The 25,861-nt window shown below is 39.2% G+C and overlaps 2 protein-coding genes across 2 annotated transcripts in view; both read right to left on the bottom strand.

Moving 5' to 3' along the window:
• Positions 1 to 7,530, bottom strand: part of LOC136264346 (IgGFc-binding protein-like) — a 68,605-nt gene extending 61,075 nt beyond the window's left edge. The window contains exons 1-3 of the mRNA XM_066059101.1: positions 7,389 to 7,530; positions 335 to 1,273; positions 78 to 248 (exon numbers count right to left, since the gene is read on the bottom strand). Coding sequence (XP_065915173.1) covers positions 78 to 248; positions 335 to 1,273; positions 7,389 to 7,530 — 1,252 coding nt within the window. The remainder of the gene's footprint in view (positions 1 to 77; positions 249 to 334; positions 1,274 to 7,388) is intronic.
• A 73-nt stretch (positions 7,531 to 7,603) lies between these two features.
• The window catches only part of LOC136264261 (IgGFc-binding protein-like), a 35,076-nt gene continuing 16,818 nt past the window's right edge, over positions 7,604 to 25,861 (bottom strand). Inside the window, exons 8-12 of the mRNA XM_066059004.1 lie at positions 23,302 to 24,234; positions 23,077 to 23,247; positions 17,106 to 18,047; positions 15,638 to 15,808; positions 7,604 to 8,544 (exon numbers count right to left, since the gene is read on the bottom strand). Coding sequence (XP_065915076.1) covers positions 7,604 to 8,544; positions 15,638 to 15,808; positions 17,106 to 18,047; positions 23,077 to 23,247; positions 23,302 to 24,234 — 3,158 coding nt within the window. The remainder of the gene's footprint in view (positions 8,545 to 15,637; positions 15,809 to 17,105; positions 18,048 to 23,076; positions 23,248 to 23,301; positions 24,235 to 25,861) is intronic.

Raw genomic sequence — 25,861 nt, 5'->3', positions numbered from 1 at the left:
TTGCTAAGGGTCAGCTTAAAACCTGTGTTAGCAATGAAATTACTTACACAACATTCACTAAACAATTACACACATACTTTCACATTTTGTCTTGTTTATGCAAATTCCATCTGACAACACTTGTCCACTTGGACAGAAACATCCTTCAACACAACCACCACTACAATCTGTATCTTCATTAGTATCACATGTCTGAGGACATGATGGACCACATTGTTGATATAACATGCCTGATGGACAGGTGATAGCTAAACGAAAAGAATGGTACAGGTATATACATACATACATGCAAACAAACATACATAATTACACATAATGTATTATAACTACTTACGACAAAGATACTTTCTCCAGTTAGGAATGATCACTCCTTTTGATGCACATGTTGAGACATAACTAGATAAACTGTTACAATAACAACCTTCTCTGTCCCTTTCACTGCATAGGCAATAATCTAATTTACAATCATCAATGAATCCACTGGGATCTATCACACTATTACACACATTGAATACACTGTTCATTAGTTCATTACATCGTGATTGTGCTGCTGCTATAACACTTGCTGGACAAGGTGGTGGAGGCTGTGGTACTCCACAATCCTCTGATGGTTTAGCATACAACCAGCTACTACCAAAATCATTTACAGAAGTTGTAACTGAACCATTGGGAAACATAAAATCATCACTAACATCATTGTTGTAGTTCCCACATAGCCCACACAATTGTCCTTGCCAACTACTAGATACAGTAATGTCAACTCGCCATGATCCATCCCAACTTATTGCCAATGGGTACCCAATTGTTAGTAAAACATATGGTCTTCCTCCTATCCTCATTACTTGTACTCCACTAGAACGATGGACCACTGTGTCTCCACTCCTTGTCTGTAGTATACCATTGATTGTGATTGTTCCAGGTTGACCTTGTGCAAGAACTATTTCAAGTCCTTTACTTGGGAGCATCACTTTCACTGAACTTGTTCCTGATACAAAGCCACTACTCCAAAGTGTGTTAGTTGCTGTAATGATGAAGTCACTATTGTTACAAGGTTTAGTAAGGACATATTCACAATTTCCTTGAAAGTCAAATTTCTTTGAGTCAAATGATCCATAGTGAGGATCTCCTGATGCATAACAAGTTGGACCATCAAGTAAATATCTTTGAGATTTACAATCAAAATATCCTCCTCTACAAGTACACCTTGTAGTACAGTTTGGTTGTATCACATCTCCAATTTCATACTGAAGTCCATTATGCTTACAATAAAGTGCTACAATTAAGGCGATATGTAGTTAGTACTCATTGCATGTTATCTGTACTTTAGTAATTGCTAAATCATCACAATACATAAATGTATGTAATTTCTCACTAATTAATTAAAGTTAGTTAACGCTAATTAATTAAAATCACTAAACCAGTTTGGTAAATCACTAAACCATTAAAGTTAGTTAATTAAAGTTAGTTAGTCATTGCTGTATGCCAGGCTGGCACACAGCAATGACTAACCAGAATATTAAGTTTAAAACTAGTTCAGTAAGTTATCAAGCTCATGTGTGATGGTTAAAAAGGATATTTAAATACAAAACTGGTTTAGTGATTTACCAAGCTCACATGCTACAATGTCTCTCATGAACCACAATATATTAGCAAAAATGCATGTAAGTACAGGAAAGATTGAAATACTGTAATAGAACAGTCATTGACTGTTACGGTATAACCACAAATTGTCTGCATTTCTTCCTAAATCAAAAGTACACATAATACTTACAGTATCCTATGACTAGCCTATTTATAGCCTACCATGACAATAGTCTAGATGGAAAAACAATTTGTTACATATCCGCATTTTCCCTGTTGTAATAAGTTTAGCAAAGCTTGGAGACAAACTTTGCAGTAAAGGTACACCTTCATTTGTTACAGTATAGTGCATTACAGGTATGTTAGTGACACAGGAAGAAGTGCAGCATAGCGTAGACATCATGTTTGGTTTCTTTGTGTTGAACATCGCTGGAATTGGCCTGAAGTGGTTGCTTTTTCTATTTACAAATTGTCCCCAGAAGAACCAAAAAGGTTAAACCTCTCTTAACTTTTGTGGTGGCTCCAGCACAGTTTCTGTGTTTCATTTTCATATTATTTTTATGCCTCCTTCAAGATCCCATTAGGAAATGATGTAGGCAGTTTGTAGTTATATGGAAACTAGCCTGAACAGAGCAGTCAGCTATAAGAGTATGTCAATGAGCTACCGTAAATCAGGAAAATTTCACCGTCAAAAAAAATTGAAGAAAATAAAAACAATAAATTATTAACTATAAAAATAATTTGTACATACAAATACCTAAACCAAAACAGCCAAGCTGTAAAAAAAGGTGAGGCTCCCAAGGTGAAAAAAGATGTGAAATCCAAGGTGGCAGCCAAGAAATGGCTGTGATGGTAGGTTAATGGCAAAAACTTTAATTACGACAATTCAGGTGAATTTGTGTTGCCTCCTCCACTAGAATTCGGCACCAAATTCACCTGAATTGTCGTAATTAAAATTTTTGCCATTAACCTACCATCACAGCCATTTCTTGGCCACCACCTTGGATTTCACATCTTTTTTCACCTTGGGGGCCGCACTCTTTTTTTTACAGCTTGGCTGTTTTGTTTAGATATCACTTCTTTTTGTATTGCAAGTCACAAAGCTGACCATATGGCTTTGATGCTGCTTCCTTTTAACTTGTTAGGAATTGTGGAAGAAAGGAAGTAATTGTGTGTATAGCTTTTGTCTGATGAAATATTTGTATATTTAACATTGAATGATGATTATCACATTCTGTAGTTAATAAGGTGACTTCTTACATAACTGAACTGTAGCTGAAACTCTCATTGTTTGTAGCTGAACTCTTTTCAGGATGATTTGTTTCTAGCTGAACTCTCTACAGGGTGATTTGTTTGCAGCTGAACTCTCTACATGGTGATTTCTTTGTAGCTGAACTCTCTGCAAGGTGACTTGTTTAAGCTGAACTCTCTACAGGGTGGCTGGATTCTCTACAGGGTGATTTATTTGCAACTGAACTCTCTACAAGATGATTTGTTTCTAGCTGATTTCTCTATAGTGTAACTTGATAGTAGCTGAACTCTCTACAGGATGGTTTCTTCTTAGCTGATCTCTCTACAGGGTGATTTGTTTCTAGCTGATCTCTCTACACGGTGACTTGTTTCTAGCTGAACTCTCTATAGGGTTTTCTGTTTGCAATTGAACTCTCTACAGCATGGTTTCTTTGTAGTTGATCTCTCTACAGGGTGACTTTTTTTCTAGCTGATCTCTCTACAGGGTGACTTGTTTCTAGCTGAACTCTCTATAGGATTATCTGTTTGTAATTGAACTCTCTACAGGATGGTTTCTTTGTAGCTGATCTCTCTACGGGGTGATTTGTTTCTAGCTGATCTCTCTACATGGTGACTTGTTTCTAGCTAAACTCTCTATAGAGTTTTCTATTTGGAATTGAACTATCTACAGGATGGTTTCTTTGTAGCTGATCTCTCTACGGGGTGACTTGTTTCTAGCTGATATCTCTACACGGTGACTTGTTTCTAGCTGAACTCTCTATAGAGTTTTCTGTTTGCAATTGAACTCTCTACAGGATGGTTTCTTTGTAGCTGCTCTCTCTACAGGGTGATTTGTTTCTAGCTGATCTCTCTATATGGTGACTTGTTTCTAGCTGAACTCTCTATAGAGTTTTCTGTTTGCAATTGAACTATCTACAGGATGGTTTCTTTGTAGCTGATCTCTCTACAGGGTGACTTGTTTCTAGCTGATCTCTCTCTGCATGGTGACTTGTTTCTAGCTGATCTCTGGATGACTTGTTTCTAGCTGATCTCTCTACACGGTGACTTGTTTCTAGCTGAACTCTCTATAGGGTTTTCTGTTTGCAATTGAACTATCTATAGGATGGTTTTTTTGTAGCTGATCTCTCTACAGGGTGATTTGTTTCTAGCTGATCTCTCTACAGGGTGACTTGTTTCTAGCTGAACTCTCTATAGGATTATCTGTTTGTAATTGAACCCTCTACAGGATGGTTTCTTTGTAGCTGCTCTCTCTACGGGGTGATTTGTTTCTAGCTGATCTCTCTACACGGTGAACTTGTTTCTGGCTGAACTCTCTACAGATGATTTGTTTACAGCTGAACTCTCTACATGGTAGTTTCTTTGTAGCCGAACTCTCTACAAGGTGATTTCTTCTAGCTGATCTCTCTACAGGTTGATCTGTTCGTAGCTGAACTTTCTACAGGGTGATTTGTTTGCAGCTGAACTCATTATATGATGGTTTCTTTGTAGCTGAGCTCTGTACAAGGTAACTTCTTCTAGCTGATCTCTCTATAGGGTGACTTGTTTGTAGCTGAACTATCTGCAGGGTGATTTGTTTGTAGTTGAACTCTCTACAAGCTGATCTCTCTACAGGACGACTTTTTCTAGCTAAACTCTCTACAGGGTAATATGTTTGCAGCTGAACTCTCTACATCATGGTTTCTTTGTAACTAAACTCTCTATAAGGTGATGTCTTGTAGCTGATCTCTCTACTGGATGACTAATTGTTTCTAGCTGATCTCTCTATAGAGTTATAACTTTCTGTATAGGGTTATAACATGTTTGTATAGCTGATCTCTTTGCAGGGTGGTTTTTTGATTGGTTGCTGAACTCTCCAGCTATGCGGTGACTTTTTGTACTACAGAGTGACTTGTTTGTAGCTGAACATTGCATAAAGTAACTTGTTTGTAGCTGATCTAGATGAACTCTCTACTCGGTAGCTCTTTTGTAGCTGAACCCTTTACGCAGTGACTTGTTTGTAGCTGAATTCTCTACAGAGTGACTTGTTGTCTCTACAAGGTGACTTGTTTATAGCTGAATTCTCTTCAGTGTGACTTATAATGTTCTGAATCTTTACAGCAACATATTTGTAGCTGAACTCTCTACAGGGTGACTTGCTTGTAGCTGAATTGTCTATAAGATTAACTGTTTGTAGCTGAACTCCCTACAGAATAACTTGCAATGTAATATAATTCTATAATAGAGTAAGTTATAAACGTAGCTGAATGCTCTATTAGGGTGACTGTTCTATTAGAGTATCTCGATCTCGCATATGCTACACGTAGTTGGCTTTGGAATCAGAACTCAGTGGTTTGTAATCCGATTCTTCTGTACTACTGCATGTACTTTCTATGGTAATTATTCCAGCTACACACCTATTTTCAGCTCACTGCTCTAAGCGGTTTGCCTGGTAGGCGTGAAAACTAATAGTTTTTTTATTCATAAAAATCGATAGCGTTATCTATGGCGTAATTGTGACACAGGTTGGGTTTATTGTCATATCTCGATAGCCTTTAACTGGATTCCTTTCAAACCACAAAAAGGCACTCCTACGATAGTTACTCCATCTACATAGCAATTTTCAGCTCATTCTTTCAAGCGGTTTACCCTGTGGGAGTGACAGACCTTTGACCTTATTTTACGCACATAATTGGTCATAACTCCGTGAATGTTCATCATATTCCTATCAAACGTGGTACTGAGATTCGCCTTAATGAGCCCTTTAAGTGTGCCAAATTTCAGCTCGATTGGAGCACGCATTCGTGTTTTATGGCGGATTTTGCAAATTGTGCGAAAAGAAGAAGTAGAAGTAGAAGAAAAAAAACAAAGAAAAAAAACCCAAACGTTGGTCACTCGTATCTCGAAAATGGCTGGAGCGATTTTCTTCAAATTTGGAATGTGGACTCCCCAACCTAGCAGGCACGTCTGCAGCAACTTTGGCTTCAATCGGATAAGAAATCACGGAGCTACAAAGGTGTGAAAATCGCGTTCACTTTCTTCCTGTAAATATACTCATGGTGTGGTGCGCCGGCGTCTTGGGCTGCACGACACACTATCGTGTGTTTTGATCTTCCTGTAAAGATACTCACAGTGTGGCGCGCCGGCTTCTTATTAATGTTAGGTATTCCGTGAAAAAAATTTTCTTGATTATGGTAGTGACGGAAATTTGTTGTCAAAATTTTAATAGATAAAAATTTTCTATGCCGAAACTTTCCTGATTTGCAGCAGTTTTTAAAGCTGCAAAATTGATCAATTCCCTTTTAGACCACCCCTAATGAGACTGTACTTAACCATCCAATTGCTTTCATTATTTGGAAGGAAGCTTATTAAAATTAATATGTATGAGTGCTCTTATTAGAGCATCTCAATCATGAGAGGATTTCAAGGCCAGATAACTAGCTTCATGAGCTACGTACATATCTTTAGCTAGCAACTACCAGAATGATTCTTCTACAGTTTTATTGTGCTTTTTGCAATGCAAATGAAAGGTGCCATAGGCACAAAAAACGGTTTTGGAGAAATGATGACATTCAATATGTATGCTCTAATTATAATGTGGTCAGATGATGGGCATTCTCATATGTAGTGAACTTAAACAGTTGTTTACAAACCCAAATCTATAAGTATATAACTACAAATTTATTAGTAAAACATTAAAATGGAGTCATAATCATTGCAACATAGCACAAAACAAATTATGTGACCAGACCTTCGAAAAAGGGCATGTGGGCATACAAAAATCGCCCAATTTTTAAACCTTCATAATTCATAATTTTTTATGTTGTTACACATTTTTCATCACCAGTTGGCTTTAAAATCTAGGTTACATAATGTAGAGGTTCCATCCCAGCACTGATATATGATTTGTGATGTGATGTGATGTGATGTGATGGGGTGTAGGTTGTGCCCATATTCCCTATTTTTTTCAAGCCCAGTCACATATAGCTACTGGTGCCTAGTTAATACTGAAATTTGTATTTGCATTCACTTTCAGAAAAGTGAGCATAAGTGACAATTCTGTACAATCATACAAAACTACTCAATAAAAAGCTTAAAGAGTAAAGAAATTTTAAGCTAAATGCATGCCCATAGGTGTGACTACTATAATGAACTGTAACCTATTTCTGACTCTAGGCTTTAAGCCTTCTAACAGGTTCCTAGTGGGATAGTTATTAAGATAGTGGTTGCTCTATTGGAATACCCCAATCTCTTATATTCTTTGTTTAGTTTCATTTGTTGTTTTAGAGTTGCTTTCAAAAGCTTTTTTTACATCTCAATTTTAAATAATTATTTCTCGATCACATTAATTCAGCATTATTATTTGCATAACAAATGGTATAGTCACAAATAGTTCAGGTATAAAATAACACAATGCATAATTTCGAAAGAGGACTGAAAGACAACGTTAAATAATTGTAGCAATAGCCAATCAACATTAGGAATATTATTAATTGTTAAGGTTTGAAGTTTTGTACAACAAAGGCTTTGAAGTTTGATTTTATCATTTACAATGTGATTTCTGTGGTTTTCATACTTACCTGCACAGTCATTCATATCTATGCATTTTCCATTTGATAAAACTTGTCCACTTGGACAGAAACATCCTTCAACACAACCACCACTACAATCTGTATCTTCACATGTCTGAGGACATGATGGACCACATTGTTGATATACCATTCCTGATGGACAGTCAATAGCTGCAATAAAAAAACACAGATTATACAGCAGCTGCGTTATTAATGTAAATACACTACTTACGACAAAGAAAGCTTCTCCAGTTAGGAATGATCACTCCCTTTGATGCGCATGTTGCAACATAACTAGATAAACTGTTACAATAACAATCTTCTCTTTCACTTTCATGGCACAAACAGTAGTCCAGTTTACAGTCATCTATGTATGCACTGGGATCTACCACACTATTACACACATTGAATACACTGTTCATTAGTTCATTACATCGTGATTGTGCTGCTGTTGTAACACTTGCTGGACAAGGTGGTGGAGGTTGTGGTATTCCACAATCTTCCAATGGTTTATCATACAACCAGCTACTACCAAAAGTATTTGCAGAAGTTGTCAGTGAACCACCTGGAAGCATAAAATCATCACTAGCATCATTGTTGTAATTCCCACACAGTCCACACAATTGTCCTTGCCAACCACTAGATGCAGTAATGTCGACTCGATAAGTTCCAGTCCATTTAATTGCCAATGGATGTCCAATTGTAAGTAAAACGTATGGTCGGCCACCTGTCCTTGATGCTTCTACTCCACTAGAACGATGTAATATTCTGTCTCCATTGTTAGCCTGCACAATGCCATTGATTGTGATAGATGACCTTGAAAGAATGATTTCTAGTCCTTTATTTGGAATGATAACTTTCACTAGACTTGTCACTGATACAGTAGGATTATACACCCACAGAGTGTTCACTGCTGTAACAATAAAGTCATCACTGTTACATGGTTTAGTAAGAACATATTCACAGTTTCCTTGAAAGTCAAATTTCTTTGAGTCAAATGATCCATAGTGAGGATCTCCTGATGCATAACAAGTTGACCCATCAATTAAACATCGTTGAGATTTACAATCGAAATATCCTCCTCTACAAGTACACCTTGTAGTACAGTTTGGTTGTATCACATCTCCAATCTCATATTGTATTCCATTATGGTTGCAGTAGAATGCTACACATGTATAATTATTATTATAAGCATTGACATAAGTGTAACTATGTACAGTGCATAAACATATTGAATCATTATGTATATGTGTATCTAATTCAAACTAACCTATCTGTGAAAAAGGGTGTGTTTCTAAATATGAAAAAGATGCGATATCTAAGGCGGTGGGCAAGAAATGGTTGCAATGATATTATGATGTAAATTAATTTTGCAATGTTACTATAAGATCATTGTAGCCATTTCTCGGCCGCCACCTAGTTATCCAACCTTTTCATACTGGCCTACATTTGAAAAGCCGCAACCTTTTTCACAGCTTGGCTGTTTTAGATTTCATATCATTTCTTTTATATTTGTATATGTAAGCACCAAAGCCTTTGGGGCTGGCTTTTTGTCTATTTTTCTACAGGAACTACACTGTAGTATATTAAAATTATAAATTAAAACTGAAGCAGTGATCCAAGTAGTGAAACAAGAGATGTACAATGGTAGCTATTACAGCAAACATAGCTTGGTGGGAAATCCCTACTTTGGCATTAAACACTATATAATTGTTACACCATGCCAAAGTAGGGATTTCTCACCGAGCTATGCTGTAATAGCTACCATTGTTCATCTCTTGTTTCACTACTTTTTATCACTTGTATCTCTACTTCATTTTTAAATTAGTAATTTTTAATATTCTGTTTTGCTTTTTTTTTTTTGTTTGTTTGTTAAAGCATACAGCTAGCTATAAGCATGTAACTGTTCTATTAAGGTGACTGCCATATTAAAGTGTCTCGAGTCAGCCTGCAAAGATGCATGCTTGCCCAAAAAGGGTTGTGGTCATTGTGGTGTCGATCAATAGATTGATAATATGTAAAGAATGGGTGTGATCTTATGACTTATGCCAGATATGGTGAAGATACAGGTATCTCCATACAGTAGTGCAGTCTAAGCACCTTAAATAATTTTGTGGCATCTATTATGCTGCTTAAAGAATGAAAGAGACAGAACACTTATACAATATATAGGCACTACGCACACACGTGACTATTGCACACACACGCCCACTTGTATCACGCCTGATAGTGTTGTAAGAGTGTGTATGTTTGATTGGATATAATCACGTGATCATCCTTAAGGCCTCGTGTTCCGCTTCTTGACTGCTCTCTACATGGCGCTGTGAGCAGCCACGTTCTAGCATGGGTAACCTATCTAACCCTCGGAGCAAATCCCTGGTGCCGGTGTGAGGCACCCGTAAAGGTGACGCCATATTGTTACACAGTCTTTCTCCCTTGTGTTTTCTTCCTAGCGGGCCAGATGCCTTATGTATTCTGACTGAGCGACCTACCAAAGTTGGACCTCGACGTGGATCGCGGCACCGACTTCACAGCGTGGACAGCCCAATGGACCTCCTACTCAACCCTATCCGGCCTGAGTGAAGAACCAGCAGCCACCAAGGTACAGGCATTAACTTTGTGTTTTTCTCGCGAAACACTCACGGTGGTAGATAACCTTGGCCTTACAACGGAGGAGCGAAACGACTCCAGCGCAATTATAGCTGCCCTTAAACGGCATGTCGAAGGCCACATTAATGAGTCCATGGAACGCCGGCGACTGCATCGCCGCATGCAGCAGCCGGGGGAAAGTTTTGACGATTACCTGGTTTCCCTGCGAGAACTGGTGAAAACCTGCAATTTCTGTTCCGCGGCATGCTCTCAGAAGAGCATCAGGGACCAGATTATCGAAGGGCTCATAGACGGTGACACAGTGGAACACCTGCTCCGGCAGCAAGACCTTACCCTCGACAATGCCATTGCCATATGTCGTGCCCAAGAAGCTGCTAAAAAGCAGCGCAAGAATATCTCCGACAACCCCGTGCTGACCATCCAGCGCATCACCAAGCAGCACGCGCACTACAAGTCACCCCAAGTCAGTCAGTCAGTCCTCAAGTCTTGCCCAGGGTGCGGTGCCCAAGCACACCAAGGCGGGCGAGCACAATGTCCGGCATTCAAGCAGACCTGCCGTTTCTGCCTCAAGGTTGGCCACTTTGCCAGAGCCTGCCACAGTCGGCAGCCACCACAGAAACATCCACGGCAGAAGTACCCAGCTGCCAAAGCCATCACAGCCGAGGAAGATGAAGTGGATCAGGAGACCACATCAATGACTGTCCTCAGTGTCAAGCAAGTGGCAACCATCGAACCCGCACCAACCATCATGGTAGAGGTCAGTACAATCCACGGATCCGTTCGTACTGCGGTACTCCCAGACTCAGGTGCTGATATCTCAGCTGCTGGAGAGAATATCCTACCGCCCCTGAATGAGTACAAAGAGAACCTCTTACCATCAGAGTTTAGACCCCGAGTAGCCAATGGCCAGAGAATGTGCCCCATAGGAAAGATGTGTGTCCACTTCCAACTTGCAGGTAAAGAACATAAAGAAGACATGTACATCTTCCCAACCTTGGATGGAGTCATCATGTCTTGGAAGGCCGCTAAGGCTCTACACGTCCTGCCCCCGCACTACCCGCTCCCGTCCCCCTCAACAGCCCCCCCTCGTCCCCAAGTATCAAAGCCACCACCCTCCCTCATGCCCCACCGTCGGTGGACGCCCTGAAAAGAGAGTTTCCAACAGTTTTTGATGGGAAAATTCGAACCATGGAAGGGGAACAATTCCACATATCACTGTCGGCCAATGCAAGGCCCTTCTGCGTAAGCACACCACGATCTGTTCCCTTCGCCTATCGCGACAAGCTGAAGGCCGAACTCGAGTTGTTGCAGTCAGAACACATTATCGCACCAGTCACAGAAGCCACCGAATGGTGTGCACCAATTGTGGTTGCCCCAAAGAAGTATTCAGACAAAATCCGTATGTGTGTCGACCTATCCCACCTTAACCGTTTCGTCGTCCGCGAACGATACCAATTACTTACCCCAGCTCAGGCCGTGGCTGACATCACCGCTAGCGATGCCAAATTCTTTATAGTCATCGATGTCCTCAAAGGGTACCACCAGTGCCCCCTTGATGAACAAAGCCAACCCTGGACAACGTTTATAACCCCATTTGGGAGGTTTAAGTACCTTCGAGCACCCTACGGGGTCTCTTCGATATCGGAGCATTACAACCGCCGCATGACAGAAGCCTTTAAAGGCTTGTCAGGGTTTAGGCGCGTGGTGGATGACTTTGTAATATACGACGGCGACCTTAGCAACCATGTCACACACGTGAAACAATTCTTGAAATGCTGCGCTGACAACAACATTGCACTGAACCTGGAGAAGAGCAGGTTTTTTCAAACCAAGACCACCTTTGCCGGCTTCTTGCTATCTGAGGAGGGTTACCAAATTGACCCATCCATCACATCAGCAATATCAAACTACCCCGTTCCAACCAACCGTACCGAGCTCCGTTCCTTCGTCGGATTAATTAACCAATTATCATCCAGCACTAACTTGGTTGCCTCACTCCTGGCCCCATTTCGACCGCTTTTAAGCACGAAAAACGAGTTCGTGTGGATGCCCAGCCATGACGCAGCATTCGTGGAGGCCAAAAAGTCCCTAACAACACAGCCAGCCCTCTCTTTCTTTGACCTCACCAAGCCAACCCGTCTCAGCACTGATGCCAGCCGGCAGGGACTGGGGTATATACTCCAACAGCAGCATGGAGAAAGTTGGTCCTTAGTTCAGGCAGGCTCTAGGTTCCTGTCCGATGCTGAATCCCACTATGCCATCATAGAACTGGAGTTACTCGCAGTCGCGTGGGCTGTGGCAAAATGCAACATGTTCTTAGCAGGCCTTCAACAATTCTCAGTGGTAAATGACCACAATCCCTTAGTCCCTATACTTAATACCAAGAGATTGGATGAGATTGAGAACCCCAGACTCCAACGCCTTAAGTCTCGCTTGATGGCGTACAACCTCACAGCTAAATGGATTAAAGGCAAAAGCAACAGTGCCCCTGATGCCCTCTCACGTAACCCAGTCTCCAACCCCCAGTTGGATGACGCACTCGCAGAATTTGACCATCAACACCACCCAGAACCGTCAATCACAGAACTTAGAGCAAGTACTAGTGCTGGACATGACAACATCCGGCTTCAAGATTTACGCGAGACAGTGGCCCATGACCCTGCCTACCAACAGCTGAAACATACAATCACCCATGGCTTCCCAGATCACCGTAGCCAGCTGCCGGAGTCTTGCCGGTGCTTTTGGAGTGCACGTGAGCACCTTTCAGTGGATGATGGGTTGATTGTCTATGGCTGTCGTCTGTTGATCCCAGCCTCAATGCGCCGCCAGGTGTTAATCAGCCTCCATGAGTCCCATCAGGGATCAGTACGGACCAAGGAGCGAGCTAGATTATCCATTTATTGGCCTGGAATCGATAACGATATCGATAATGTTGTGCTCTCATGCAAAATGTGTCAAGACCGGCTTCCATCGAATAACAAGGAATACATCATGTCCAAACCCAGACCCGCAAGACCGTTCCAGGAGATTGCAATAGACTTCTGTAGCTACGGGGGTCAGCAGTTTCTCATCATAGTAGATTGCTGTACCGACTGGCCTGACATTATCCCGATGCAGCTCAACACATCAACACAGCGCTTAACCCAAGCTTTAACTCAAGCCTTTTGCCGTACAGCTGTTCCAGACATCGTGTGGTCTGATGGTGGCCCCCAGTTCACATCCAACCACTTCAGTAAATTTTCCAAACATTGGGGGTTTGCCCATAAGACCTCGTCCCCACATTACCCACAGAGTAATGGAAAAGTTGAGGCTACAGTGAAGTCTATGAAGAAATTAATCGCCACCTCTTGGGGGAGGAGGTCTTTGAACACAGATGTGATATGCCGCGCATTACTGCAATACAGGAATACACCATCCCGCAGAGATGGACAGTCCCCTGCGCAAAAGCTATACGGTAGACCCATACAGGATACACTACCAGCACACCGACGTTCCTTTGCGCCAGAGTGGCAACGAAACGTGGCAGACGCAGAGAAACAAGCAACTCACACCTTAGAACAATCAGAGAGATGTTACAATGCGCACGCTCGAAACTTGCCTGACATCCAGTTGGGATCAAACGTCGCCCTTCAAAACCCAAGGACAAAGCTCTGGGACATATACGGTACAGTAGTTCACATTAGTCCCTATCGCCGATACTCAATCAAGACCCAGGGTGGACGTGTACTGGTACGTAACCGAAGATTCCTAAGACATCGCACTCCAGCATCTCTGGATGCATCTGAGAGGAACCCACACCAGCTAGATGTCTCCCTACCACACGAAGCACCTAATTCAACAGGACGCAACCGTCACGAACCATCCCAGGATCAGACAGCAAATGTGCGTCGATCAGACCGGCCGCACAGACCACCACAACGCCTGATAGAAGACCCTACCTGGCACTAATATCAGCATGTGTGACTATCCAGCCACACCATGCTTGGTGGGGGGATGTAAGAGACAGAACACTTATACAATATATAGGCACTACGCACACACGTGACTATTGCACACACACGCCCACTTGTATCACGCCTGATAGTGTTGTAAGAGTGTGTATGTTTGATTGGATATAATCACGTGATCATCCTTAAGGCCTCGTGTTCCGCTTCTTGACTGCTCTCTACAAAGAAAGTGTTGATATGGAAAATTAATGCTTCGATATGGAAAATTAATGCCTCTATATTATTTCATTGGATGAAGAAGACAAGCAGTCTGATTGAAGATAAAAGAAAAGACAAGGCACATGGAAGGCACACACTTGTTGGAATCCCAAAAGGCAAATCCCACTGGTGAGTTTGCTATTGTGGCATAAAATTGTGGCAATTCACTGCTTCGTTTGGCCTCTAGGCTTGTGGCTGTAGTCAGTGGGTAGGTGATTGAGTCAGACAAAATTTAGAATTTGATGATTTAAAAAAAATTCTATATCTGGCTGCCTGTAAGAGTTTTCTTGCTTTTAACACTACATTTGATGTTAGATGGACTCATATTATTCCGCAAATGTGATTTTTGTCATGTAAGACGTTTCTAAGCTGTCTTTTTTAAGGCAGCATTTTAGGTGGTGCATGTCATCATGTGTTTCGGGTGATCCCTACTTAAACAGTACTACCGTACTGCTTGATATTTGAGTTATCTCAAAATATGTTTGTTACATACACACATGGTTGCGTTCTGTGTTATAACTCATTGATATTTAAACAAATTTCCATTGCATTACTGAACATTTATACCTTGATAATTTACCAACATGTGCAAGAAACTTTGGCCTTAGTAAAGCATTAATATAAATATTCCTGTAATATTATCAAATCAACTGTAAATGTTTCCTGGCTGAGTTTTACACTTTACAGAAATAAGATCAAGATACTTTAATAGAACAGTCACTTAATAAAAAAACTAAGCAGTCAGAAAATAGTGTAACAAAACATGTACAGTCAGTTCTTGAACATAATCTTCATTATGAAAGCATGATTTTGAGCATAGTAGGCTTGCAAAGTATAATAGGGTATTTTTCAAAGCATAATTTATTTACTGACAGCATTTGTAATAAAAGACCTAAGCAAACTTTGATGGGATATATCTCAGTTATCTCTACTCACGTTTTTTATGTGAACTACAAGTATGTATCAAACTACCAAAAAAATTCTATTGCAAATTCATCCTATTTGAAGTAGGAAATGTGGAGATATGTAGATACAATAGATACTGCAATTGAGCAGTTTACATTGCCGTTAATAACAAACGTACTTGGTTGCTACAGTATGATAAGGTGCAGTGTGACACTATGTACAATATACATCATCGTACTGTGGAATACTATGAGTAAGCATCTCTAGCATGATTACGTACTGTATATACGAACTACATTCCATATAATTATGTGTACTCTGTACTATAATTTTAATCATTAACCACAAACTCTACAGAATAATTGCACAATTGAGATAATTTGATTGTCAAGGTTCACATTGAAACTGCAGAAATTTATTATTTTTTAAAATGGGTACTGCATAATGGTTACTAGCAAAATAATTTATGGACATGTACATACGTACAATATGTTAAGATGATGCATCAGTGAATCATGCAAATACTTGCCTACGTACCTTGGCAATCGGATTCATTTACACAATTTCCTTTATATAAAACTTGTCCACTAGGACAGAAGCATCCTTCAACACAACCACCACTACAATCTGTATCTTCATTAGTATCACATGTCTGAGGACATGATGGACCACATTGTTGATATACCATGCCTGATGGACAAGTGATAGCTACACAATAAGAAAAGAAGTGATGTTAATAATGCAACTGAATATTCAAAACATAAGAGTTCTTTACATTAGTGACTAGATTTGTACATCTATGTATGTAAAGCTGAAAAGTCATCTGATGTCCCCAATTCCTTTGTCATCCAACAATTTTCTCACCAGTTGATGCACATATCAAAGCATTTTTTGTGCCAAACAAAGGTCCCATCATCTAAGAATAACTGTAAATAAAGCTTCCAACTGCTGTTATTCATCATTGACAGTGCATTTAATGCAAGGTGTAGACCTAAATCTCACTGGATGGTGAGTATGTTTGGTGACGTCAAGGCCTAGCTACATAACATTAGAGCTAGGTAATATAAGAAAGGCATACCATAGTGTGGGTAGGATGCTAAGCACATTACAACCTAGGAGGGTTTGGGGATCCCCTGGGAAATTAGACCTTCTGTGATTGAATCTGAGAGTGATTCCAAGTATATTTATCTGACTGTTGTATTAGAGTGACTACTCAGTTAGAGTATCTCGATCTTAAATTTTATAGTGAAGTAAGTGTTCTGCTAAAATACATACCATCCAGGAATCCTTTAAACCAATAGAATTTAGTGTAGCTACTAGCTTTTCTGGCTATGCTGGAATTCTTTTTGTACACTGCATGTAAAGTACAAGTATAACCTGTGCATTCAACTTATACATACCTTTACAAAACTTTAACCAACACTGACATCATGTGTAACGTTTAGCATAGTGGGTAGCGCATATGTGTGGTGCTGTAAGTATGAGGTTTGGGTTCACGTCCAGCTGATGATGTGCAGTTGTTTTTGCTGTGGTACCTTTGCAAAACATTTTCTGAGTGTCCTCCAGACACAGTGGAAAATCCAGGCATTCATTTACAAAGCATCATAAACAAGCTACCATGCCACAGGGTAAAATCACCCCACAAAATTGTTTCACAGTTGAAGTTCACCAATTGTTGGTCTTTGAAAAAGATTAAAGTATTAACAAAGCAGGAAACCATAAATTTTTTGAGGCGCTTGGCACGAATGACAATGCTGACAAAACAATTTTTGGTGATTTCATGAGAAAGGTGAGTGATTGATGAGGTTTAGCCCCTAGAAGTTACTTTACATGTACACTGTACAATAATCAATCTTCTCAAATTTCAATAAGCTGGCTGGTTTTCCAGAAACCATTAAAACTCCACTAGAACTATGCTTGAGTTACATACTATACTGTACCACAGTTGAGCTTACAGAAGCCTTGCACAATCAATATAATTATTATTAATTTTTGTTTCACTTACGACATAAGAAATTTCTCCAGTTTGGGATTGTCACTCCTTTTGATGCACATGTTGTAACATAGCTAGACAATATATTACAATAACAATCTTCTCTATCCCTCTCACTGCACAAACAGTAGTCTAGCTTGCAACCATCAATGAAATCACTGGGATCTACCACACTATTACACACATTGAATACACTGTTTGTTAGTTCATTACATCGTGATTGTGCTGCTGTTGTAATGCTTGCTGGACAAGGTGGTGGAGGTTGTGGTACTCCACAATCTTCTGATGTTTTAGCATACAACCAGCTGTTACCAAAATCATTTGCAGAAGTTGTCACTGAACCATTGGGAAACATAAAATCATCACTAGCATCGTTGTTGTAGTGACCCAATAGTCCACACAATTGTCCCTGCCAACTACTAGATACAGTAATGTCAACTCGATAAACTCCATCCCAAGTTATTGCCAATGGATACACAATGTTTAGTAGAACATACGACTTTCCACCTATCCTCATTACTTCTACTCCACTGGAACGATGAACAACTCTATCTCCATTATTTGTAAGTAGTATGCCATTGATTGTGATTGTACCACCTCTACCTTGAGAGAGAACTATCTGGAATCCTTTATTAGGGATTATCACTTTTACTGAACTAGTCACTGACACAAAGCCACTACCCCACAGTGTATTAGTTGCTGTAATAATGAAGTCACTATTGTTACATGGTTTAGTAAGAACATATTCACAATTTCCTTGAAAGTCAAATCTCTTTGAGTCAAATGATCCATAGTGAGGATCTCCCCATGCATATCCAGTTGGACCATCAAGTGAACATCTTTGTGATCTACAACTAAAATATCCTCCATATAAACAGGTACATCTTGCAGTACAGTTTGGTTGTATCTCATCTCCAATGTTGTAACGAATTCCATTATTGGTACAGTAGAGTGCTACAAATACAGTAATTGACATTAATCAAGATATGTCTCTATATAAATATAAACAGTTTAGTCTGTTCGCATTCACCTGAACACTGATTTCTTGTTAATAACTCTTGTTACACAAGCCAGATTCCCAAACATATAGTAGCACTGCAATGCCATATAAGCACCAGAAATGTTTATTGAAAAATGCTTTGATATAAACAAAAACTTATGAGGCTTTAAAATATCCCATACGTTTATGTAGTATAAACAATTCAAGCAAGCAAATGTGTTTACAACATATAAACAAACACGATTGTTCCAATACCAAACCATTGGGACTGAACACATGTTTGATATTACTATATTTGGTGGGACTCAGGTGAATGCGAACTGACTATAATAAGGAAGTCTTATGCAATAGTTGTAACATGGGCATGAGGGCTTTGCCTGATACGTATGTATGCCCAACAACCCGAGGGCTACAGGTCTGAGTAATGAGGGTATATATATCAGGCAAATGCCCGAATGCCCCATGTTACAGTTAATATGTAACATGTCCGATCTGTATCAGGGAGCATGGGCGATCAATCACCCAAGCTAATCACCCCCCAATTTGGGTTTTTTGCCAAAAAATCACCCAAAACCAGCTTCACAAGACTACCCTGACGTCTTGGCTTAGTATATAACCAAGCCCAAAAGTGCCTTCAGTATGACCATAAGTGCTTCCAATAGATTACTGCAAAAAAAAAATTTTTTAAATTATAAAATGGAATTTTATACTGACAGACTAACTGCCTGCCTGCCTGTTCTTTCAGACAAGCATAACGCGATAACAGCTAAGGCAACAGGCTCGATTTTTTCTCTGTTTGACATCACTTCAGCCCGACAGGTGCCTTTGGCATACTGCAGTACGTACAATGAATGCATCATGGACATAACCTTTGTCCTCTTTTTTTCCCAATGTTTTTCTAACAGCCCAAGGTGTCAATTCAATGCATGGCTTCCCATTTATAAACAGGAATCACCTGTATTAAATTTTCTTGGTAACTGGATTGATTGCAGAGGCACTTCTAATACTGTTCTTCATTTGTAATGTTGTGTAATGTGCTGAAAATAAGTGAAAACAAAGCAAAATGGTTTCAAGTCAGTAATTAATGGTTGGGGCACACAAATCATCCATATTTTTCATGGTGACTGGATTGATTGCAGAGGTGCTTCTCCTGCTGTTCTTTATTTGTAGCACTGTGTAATGGCCTGAACATAGCTGAGACTGACACATGATACCAGCCTTACATGGCTTCACACTTAATGGCTTCACACTTACCTGTTGCGATGTTCTGATTTATCTACTGCTATTTTGATTTATTTTATAGCAACTTAAGTGAATGTAATTTTGGTCAGAAACTTTATAATTTCTCTTTATAGTATAGTGATGCCATTGTGCTACAGTATATAATAAAAAATATTATCATCCTTAGTGCTTACAATGTGAAAAATAAAGCTGAACAATGTCCAAACAAATCCATTTTCAGGGGCAGTTTTAGGGGGGTTTCTGGGGTTTCCATAACCCCTCTTAAATAGCGTGCGCCTCTACGATTTGTCTGGGTGATAAAATTACAAAGAGTTATACATACTATATCATATTATGGCTTTTTCTATTGGCAAAACATCATAATTTTGCCTTTGAAATCACCTTCACAGTGTTCAAAACCATGTAATGACCTTTTTTTTTGGTCTTCAACTTGTAGCTAGGCTAAAGTTACAACTCCAGAGAACCTGAAACCCCCTCTGAAAATTTCTAGATCCACCCCTGATTTTAAAAATAATATTGGTCTTACATTTTGTTATCTGATTGTCATGTTTCCAAAGTATTTATTTATTTGTGACTTGTGAGGCCAGCAATTACCATGTTATATAATAGTTTACTGATTTTAAAGTTAGTTATCCTTGAAAATGCATTGGGTACCTGTGTATACTTAGTATTACACATTTCTTTGTGAATCAGTTGTTTTATTCATGTAATATTCTGAGTGGTCAGTCTACAAAGAAGCGGTCACTCTTGAGAGGTTTCACCTAGCTCTTGTACTGTTCTCCATAAAATAGATATGTGGTGAAAATTTCATGTCATTATTAGTTTCCTATCTGGATTTATGACACTTTGAATATTGTATTTGGTGCCAAAAAGCATTGAAAATACTGTACACAAAAATCATCACACTGTCAACTTCTTTGGCTTATATCTTTTAATAGGAACCACCGGTTGAGGTGGGATTTGCACTAATGTGAACCTGAAAAATAGCACAATATTTGGCATACCAATGAATGCATGGAATGTTAATTATTTAATTTAGTTGGAAATCTCTACTATCAATTACTGACTTGAAAGAGAAGTGGCTATTTCCACTTTTGAAAAGTTTAAATGTTATAATCACTGCAATTCCGTGCAAGACAACAAACTGCTTACCTTCAACTATACTTGCATTAATGCAGAGGGATGCCTTGAAGCCCAGGGTGAATGAAATGCCGAATTCTGAACAGTGACAGATGGAGATTTACTTCAAAACAGCCATATTTTTTATCATAATCCAACGTCAATTGTCCTCCAATCAAAAACACATGGAAAATTCGAAATCAGCATAATTATACGGTTTGTCAAGGAACACTTTGTCCAGTCTCATCAGCCACAGATTCACGCGGAAACACTCAGATATTACGGGTGCCGTATTCTTCCAATTAGAATGCCAGCATAATAGGCACAATTTTTGTGCATTGGTCATCAGAGAAGCTGAACTCTGTCTATTATGCATGGTGCAGAATGGGATAGTACGCAAACTAGCTAAAAATCTGAGTTAAAGCTGCGTTGGGAAGAACAGATTAGTTGAAGATCGATATACTGTAATAGAACAGTCACCGCATATTGAAATATCCAAATAGAACATTCACTGATACATTAGATAATCTAACAGAGAATATACAATTTTATATGAGCATATTTGGGGCATAATGGTACACAACTGGGCATAATTGGAGTATAATAGGGAAAATTTTGGAGCATTGCTCAAAGCATAATAGGCAATTTCAAAAGCATAATAGGCTCAGGCCTAGCTAATACTAGCATACCTGTTTGTATCATCTGCACCGGCAGGCATGATGTGCTATCAGCCTATTTACTCTAGCTATACTCTAGCTATACTCTAACTATGCAGTATTTTTGGCACGCCTTGTGCGTTTTAATTAAAATTTTGAAAATCTTCCTATTATGCTGGCATAATGCTTGATGCTTTTGCTAGCCTATTATGCTCAAAATTATGCCGGCATAATTGGCACAAGCCTAGATTGCATATATTTCCTCATATACACTGATGCAGGTTAACCTTCCTTTGTCTCTTTTATCAGAATTCTTATATGGTGAAGAGAACAGTTTGTTCTTAAACAGTGTTCTCTGATAATACAGAGCAAAAGATCCCCCATGGTTAAATGGTAACCTGGAATTTGATGACTTATTCTACAGTAGATAATCCAGTATGTAGAACTTGACAGGCTCACAATAAACAAGCTCACTAATCTAGATCTGTTCATACAGTACTATAGCTTCAATGGCTTGAATCCTGCATTCCTGTCATGGAATACTAGTCACTTTGTATTTAATCTACTGTAGATTGAACATGTGAGTTCCCTGCAAGTTTCACTTTAACGTCTAGCGGTAGCCCGGTCTACATTCAGATGTAGCCTGGGAAAAGTCACCAGCTGGGATATATTGTGAATGTAGCTCGGGAGGCTCCTTTGAACTGTGGTGTGAAAGGTGGATGTGGTCGCGAACCTATTGTGAACACCCAATCGTAAAGTTGCAAATATCTTCAAGCTAGTGTATCTCTTATAGTAGTGCCGGCAAAAGCACTTCTGAAATCCAGCTCTGAAATAATTCTGTTGTGTCTAAATTTTATACTGCTGAAAGAAAGTTTTTGATACACAAAATTAATGCATCGATATGGTTTTGTTAGATGAAGAAGGAGAAGACAAGCAGTCTGATTGAATTTAAAAGAAAGGCTGTTTCTATTGTTCCGGCAGCCACGTGAATAAAGATAAAATTTAAACAAAAAAACAACAAAATTGTTGATTGGGATTCGAACCTGGGTCCTCCAGTGTGTTTTCCCAGAGCCATAGCCACTGTGCTATGTGACTTCCAGCTGCCTACCTCCCTTAGTTCTATCTTAAATGTGTCCAAGTAGAGTAACTTCTATATATTGAAGACAAAGATGAAGAAGAAACCAAAGCTGAACCCAACCCTAATCCTAATGCTATTACTACTTATCGCATACCCTAAAGTTGAATACTTCGGGCAACTACTGTATGTGTGACCTAAAGTTGAATAATATAATAATAAAATAATAAAATATTCGGGGCATAGCATGCAACTAGTGTGCTTTATAGTGAGAGAAATCTAGTGGACTGCTGAAACAATAGCCCTAACAAAATATTTCTGCCTGCCGGACCAATAGTGACTTCGTTAAAGAAAAGACAAGGTGCAGAGCGCTTACACTCATCGGAACCCCAAAAGGCACATCCCACTGTTGAGTTTGTTATTGTGAAATAAAATGGTGGTTGTGCGCTGTTTCATTTGGCCTCCAGCCTTGCGACTGTGTTCAGTGAGGCAGTGAAACTAAAATTCAATTTTTGGCAATTTAAAAAAAAATTCCATATCTGGCCATTTGCAATTGTTTTGTTATATTTAATGCTGTATTATATGGACTAGTACTATTCTGTAAAGGTGATTTTTGTTGTGTAAGATGTTTCTAGAATGGTTTCAGAGGTGAAATTTTGGGCAACACATGAAATTGTTGGGGCAATCCCTGCTTAAATGGTATACTAATTAATGTACTGTTTGATATCTATAACGCGATGGCATAAAATGTTATGATACATAAAGGTTTGAAAAAGTAGGCTAATTTAATGCACCCACATGTCCTGTTTTCCATAATACACATAAGGCTATATATGCAAATGTATTGATTGGTACATAGGCAAGAGTAATCAGCATTCAGTACACACCTACCTTCACATTCAGACTCATTTATGCAATTTCCATTTAATAAAACTTGTCCACTTGGACAAAAACATCCTTCAACACATCCACCACTACAATCTGTATCTTCATTAGTATCACATGTCTGAGGACATGATGGACCACATTGTTGATATACCATGCCTGATGGACAGGTGATAGCTGCAACAAAAAAACAGATTACAACTGATTCAGCAATGTAAATACACTACTTACGGCAAAGGAAGTTTCTCCAGTTAGGTATGATCACTCCTTTTGATGCACATGTAGCAACATAACTAGATAAACTGTTACAATAACAATCTTCTCTTTCACTCTCATGGCATAAGCAATAATCTAATTTACAATCATCAATGAAATCACTGGGATCTACCACACTATTACACACATTGAATACACTGTTCATTAGTTCATTACATCGTGATTGCGCTGCTGTTGTAACACTTGCTGGACAAGGTGGTGGAGGTTGTGGCACTCCACAATCTTCCAATGGTTTAGCATACAACCAGCTACTACCAAAATCATTTGCAGACATTGTCACTGAACCATTGGGAAACATAAAATCATCACTAACATCATTGTTGTAGTTCCCACACAGTCCGCACAATTGTCCTTGCCAATCACTAGATGCAGCAATGTCAACTCGATAAGTTCCAGTCCATTTAATTGCCAATGGATGTCCGATTGTAAGCAAAACATATGGTCGGCCACCTGTCCTTGACACTTCTACTCCACTAGAACGATGAACTACTCTGTCTCCATTGTTTCTTTGGACAATACCATTAATAGTAATTTTCGACCTTGAAAGGATGATTTCTAGTCCTTTATTTGGAATGATAACTTTCACTAGACTTGTCACGGATACAGTAGGATTGTACACCCACAAAGTGTTCACTGCTGTAACAATAAAGTCATCGCTGTTACATGGTTTAGTAAGAACATATTCACAATTTCCTTGAAAGTCAAATTTCTTTGAGTCAAATGATCCATAGTGAGGATCTCCTGATGCATAACAAGTTGATCCATCAATTAAACATCGTTGAGATTTACAATCAAAATATCCTCCTCTACAAGTACACCTTGTAGTACAGTTTGGTTGTATCACATCTCCAATCTCATATTGAATTCCATTATGATTACAATACAGTGCTACATCATATTAACCATTGATAATATGAAGTAAACTTACAGTACAGTATATGTAATAGGATCACTATAAAACAATGCACATATCACCACAGCCTTCAATATAAGTAGTGGTATAGGAATATACAAGGTACAGTATGTGCAGCCCAATCTTAATGCTATATCTCTTGGTACAGTTAAGCATTTTGAATAGATACAAAGAAGGCATGTGCAGAATTTGGGCTACAAAAGTTCTCTTTGTTTTTTTATTTTTTTTAGCAGACTTCCATAAAATTGTCTTACTAAGTCACACAATTTACGTATATAGAAACATATACCACTTTAGCGTGGGCGTTCAAAGGCGCCGCTCGGTGTTTAACTCGCACATTTCCCGGGCAATATCATGGGAAAGCGGTTTGCCAATGACTTTGATACCCAGCCAGTTCAAAGAATCGATGCGCTTTGACTCGTTATATTGAGCGACATAGAGTATTGTATTGTGGGACTCGGTTTTGTAGAGGTTGCTAAGCTTAGTACATAGGTTAAGATAGAGTAGTTGGTTGTTACTAAAGGATAATGAAGGCACAAAATAACTGTTTGGGCGATTGTGGATGCGTATTTCTACCCACCACGTATCAGCCTTTGAACAGACCATGGAACAGCAAAGCTACTACTACTACGTTGAAATAGGTTAGTAACTTACAGTTCTAAGTACTTAACTTAATATAATAACTTATTTACTGTACCAATAGCGAAGTTAGTTGGCTTAACTTAGTACAAAAATGATAACAATATAAATTCCATCCCACAATCGCAAGTTTTCTAACATTGTGTGTTGAAGCATAGTAACGTATTAATGACGTTTTAATGTATGGACAACGTTTTGATGGCTATTAGCCCACGCTATTAAAACCACAATCGATCTTCAGATTCTACTGTATAAAACAAATGGGATGAGTTCTCGTTAGTTCTTTCACCTATTAGGTGAGTATGCCCCAAGTGATATATATCACTTGTACCATGGCTGCTTGGGATTTTGCTGACATATACACCCGCAGCCATGGTATAACTATTACATAATACACAAGTGTAATGAAAACGTAGGATATTTTTAGTTCAATTAGGGATCATAGAAATAAAAAAGTGATGAAAAAGGGGAGGTCATATACACACTGGTGGACATTAAATCCCTACCTCAGTCTATACCCATGACGGAAGTAGGGATTTAATGTCCACTGGTATATAGGCGGCCTCCCTTGTTTCACTACAGTGCATTCATTACACAACATTGCAAATGAAGAATACTATCAGAAGGACCTCTGCAATCAATCCAGTCACAATGGAAAACTTGGAAATTCCCATTAGAAATGCATATGGAAGCCATCATGCAGATCGACACCTTGCACTGTCAGCAAAGATAAATGGGCACAAAGGAGGACCCAGGTAATTACGTCAATAAAAAAGCATGCATTGTATGCACTGCAGTATGCCAAAAGACACCAGTCGGGCTGATACAGTGTCTAACAGTTAAGGGGGCAGGCAACTATGTCCTATGGCTTCCATGGATTTAAAACATGTCTTTATGTGAAACTCTATAGTTAACACAGACACTATTATCTAACTGATCAATAACTGATGTTGTAGTTGAGGC

This window comes from Dysidea avara, chromosome 1 (genome assembly GCF_963678975.1).
Source record: "Dysidea avara chromosome 1, odDysAvar1.4, whole genome shotgun sequence".
Taxonomy (NCBI): Eukaryota; Metazoa; Porifera; class Demospongiae; order Dictyoceratida; family Dysideidae; genus Dysidea; species Dysidea avara.
The sequence above is the reverse complement of the archived record's forward strand: the minus strand, read 5'-3'. Positions and strand labels throughout refer to the sequence as shown.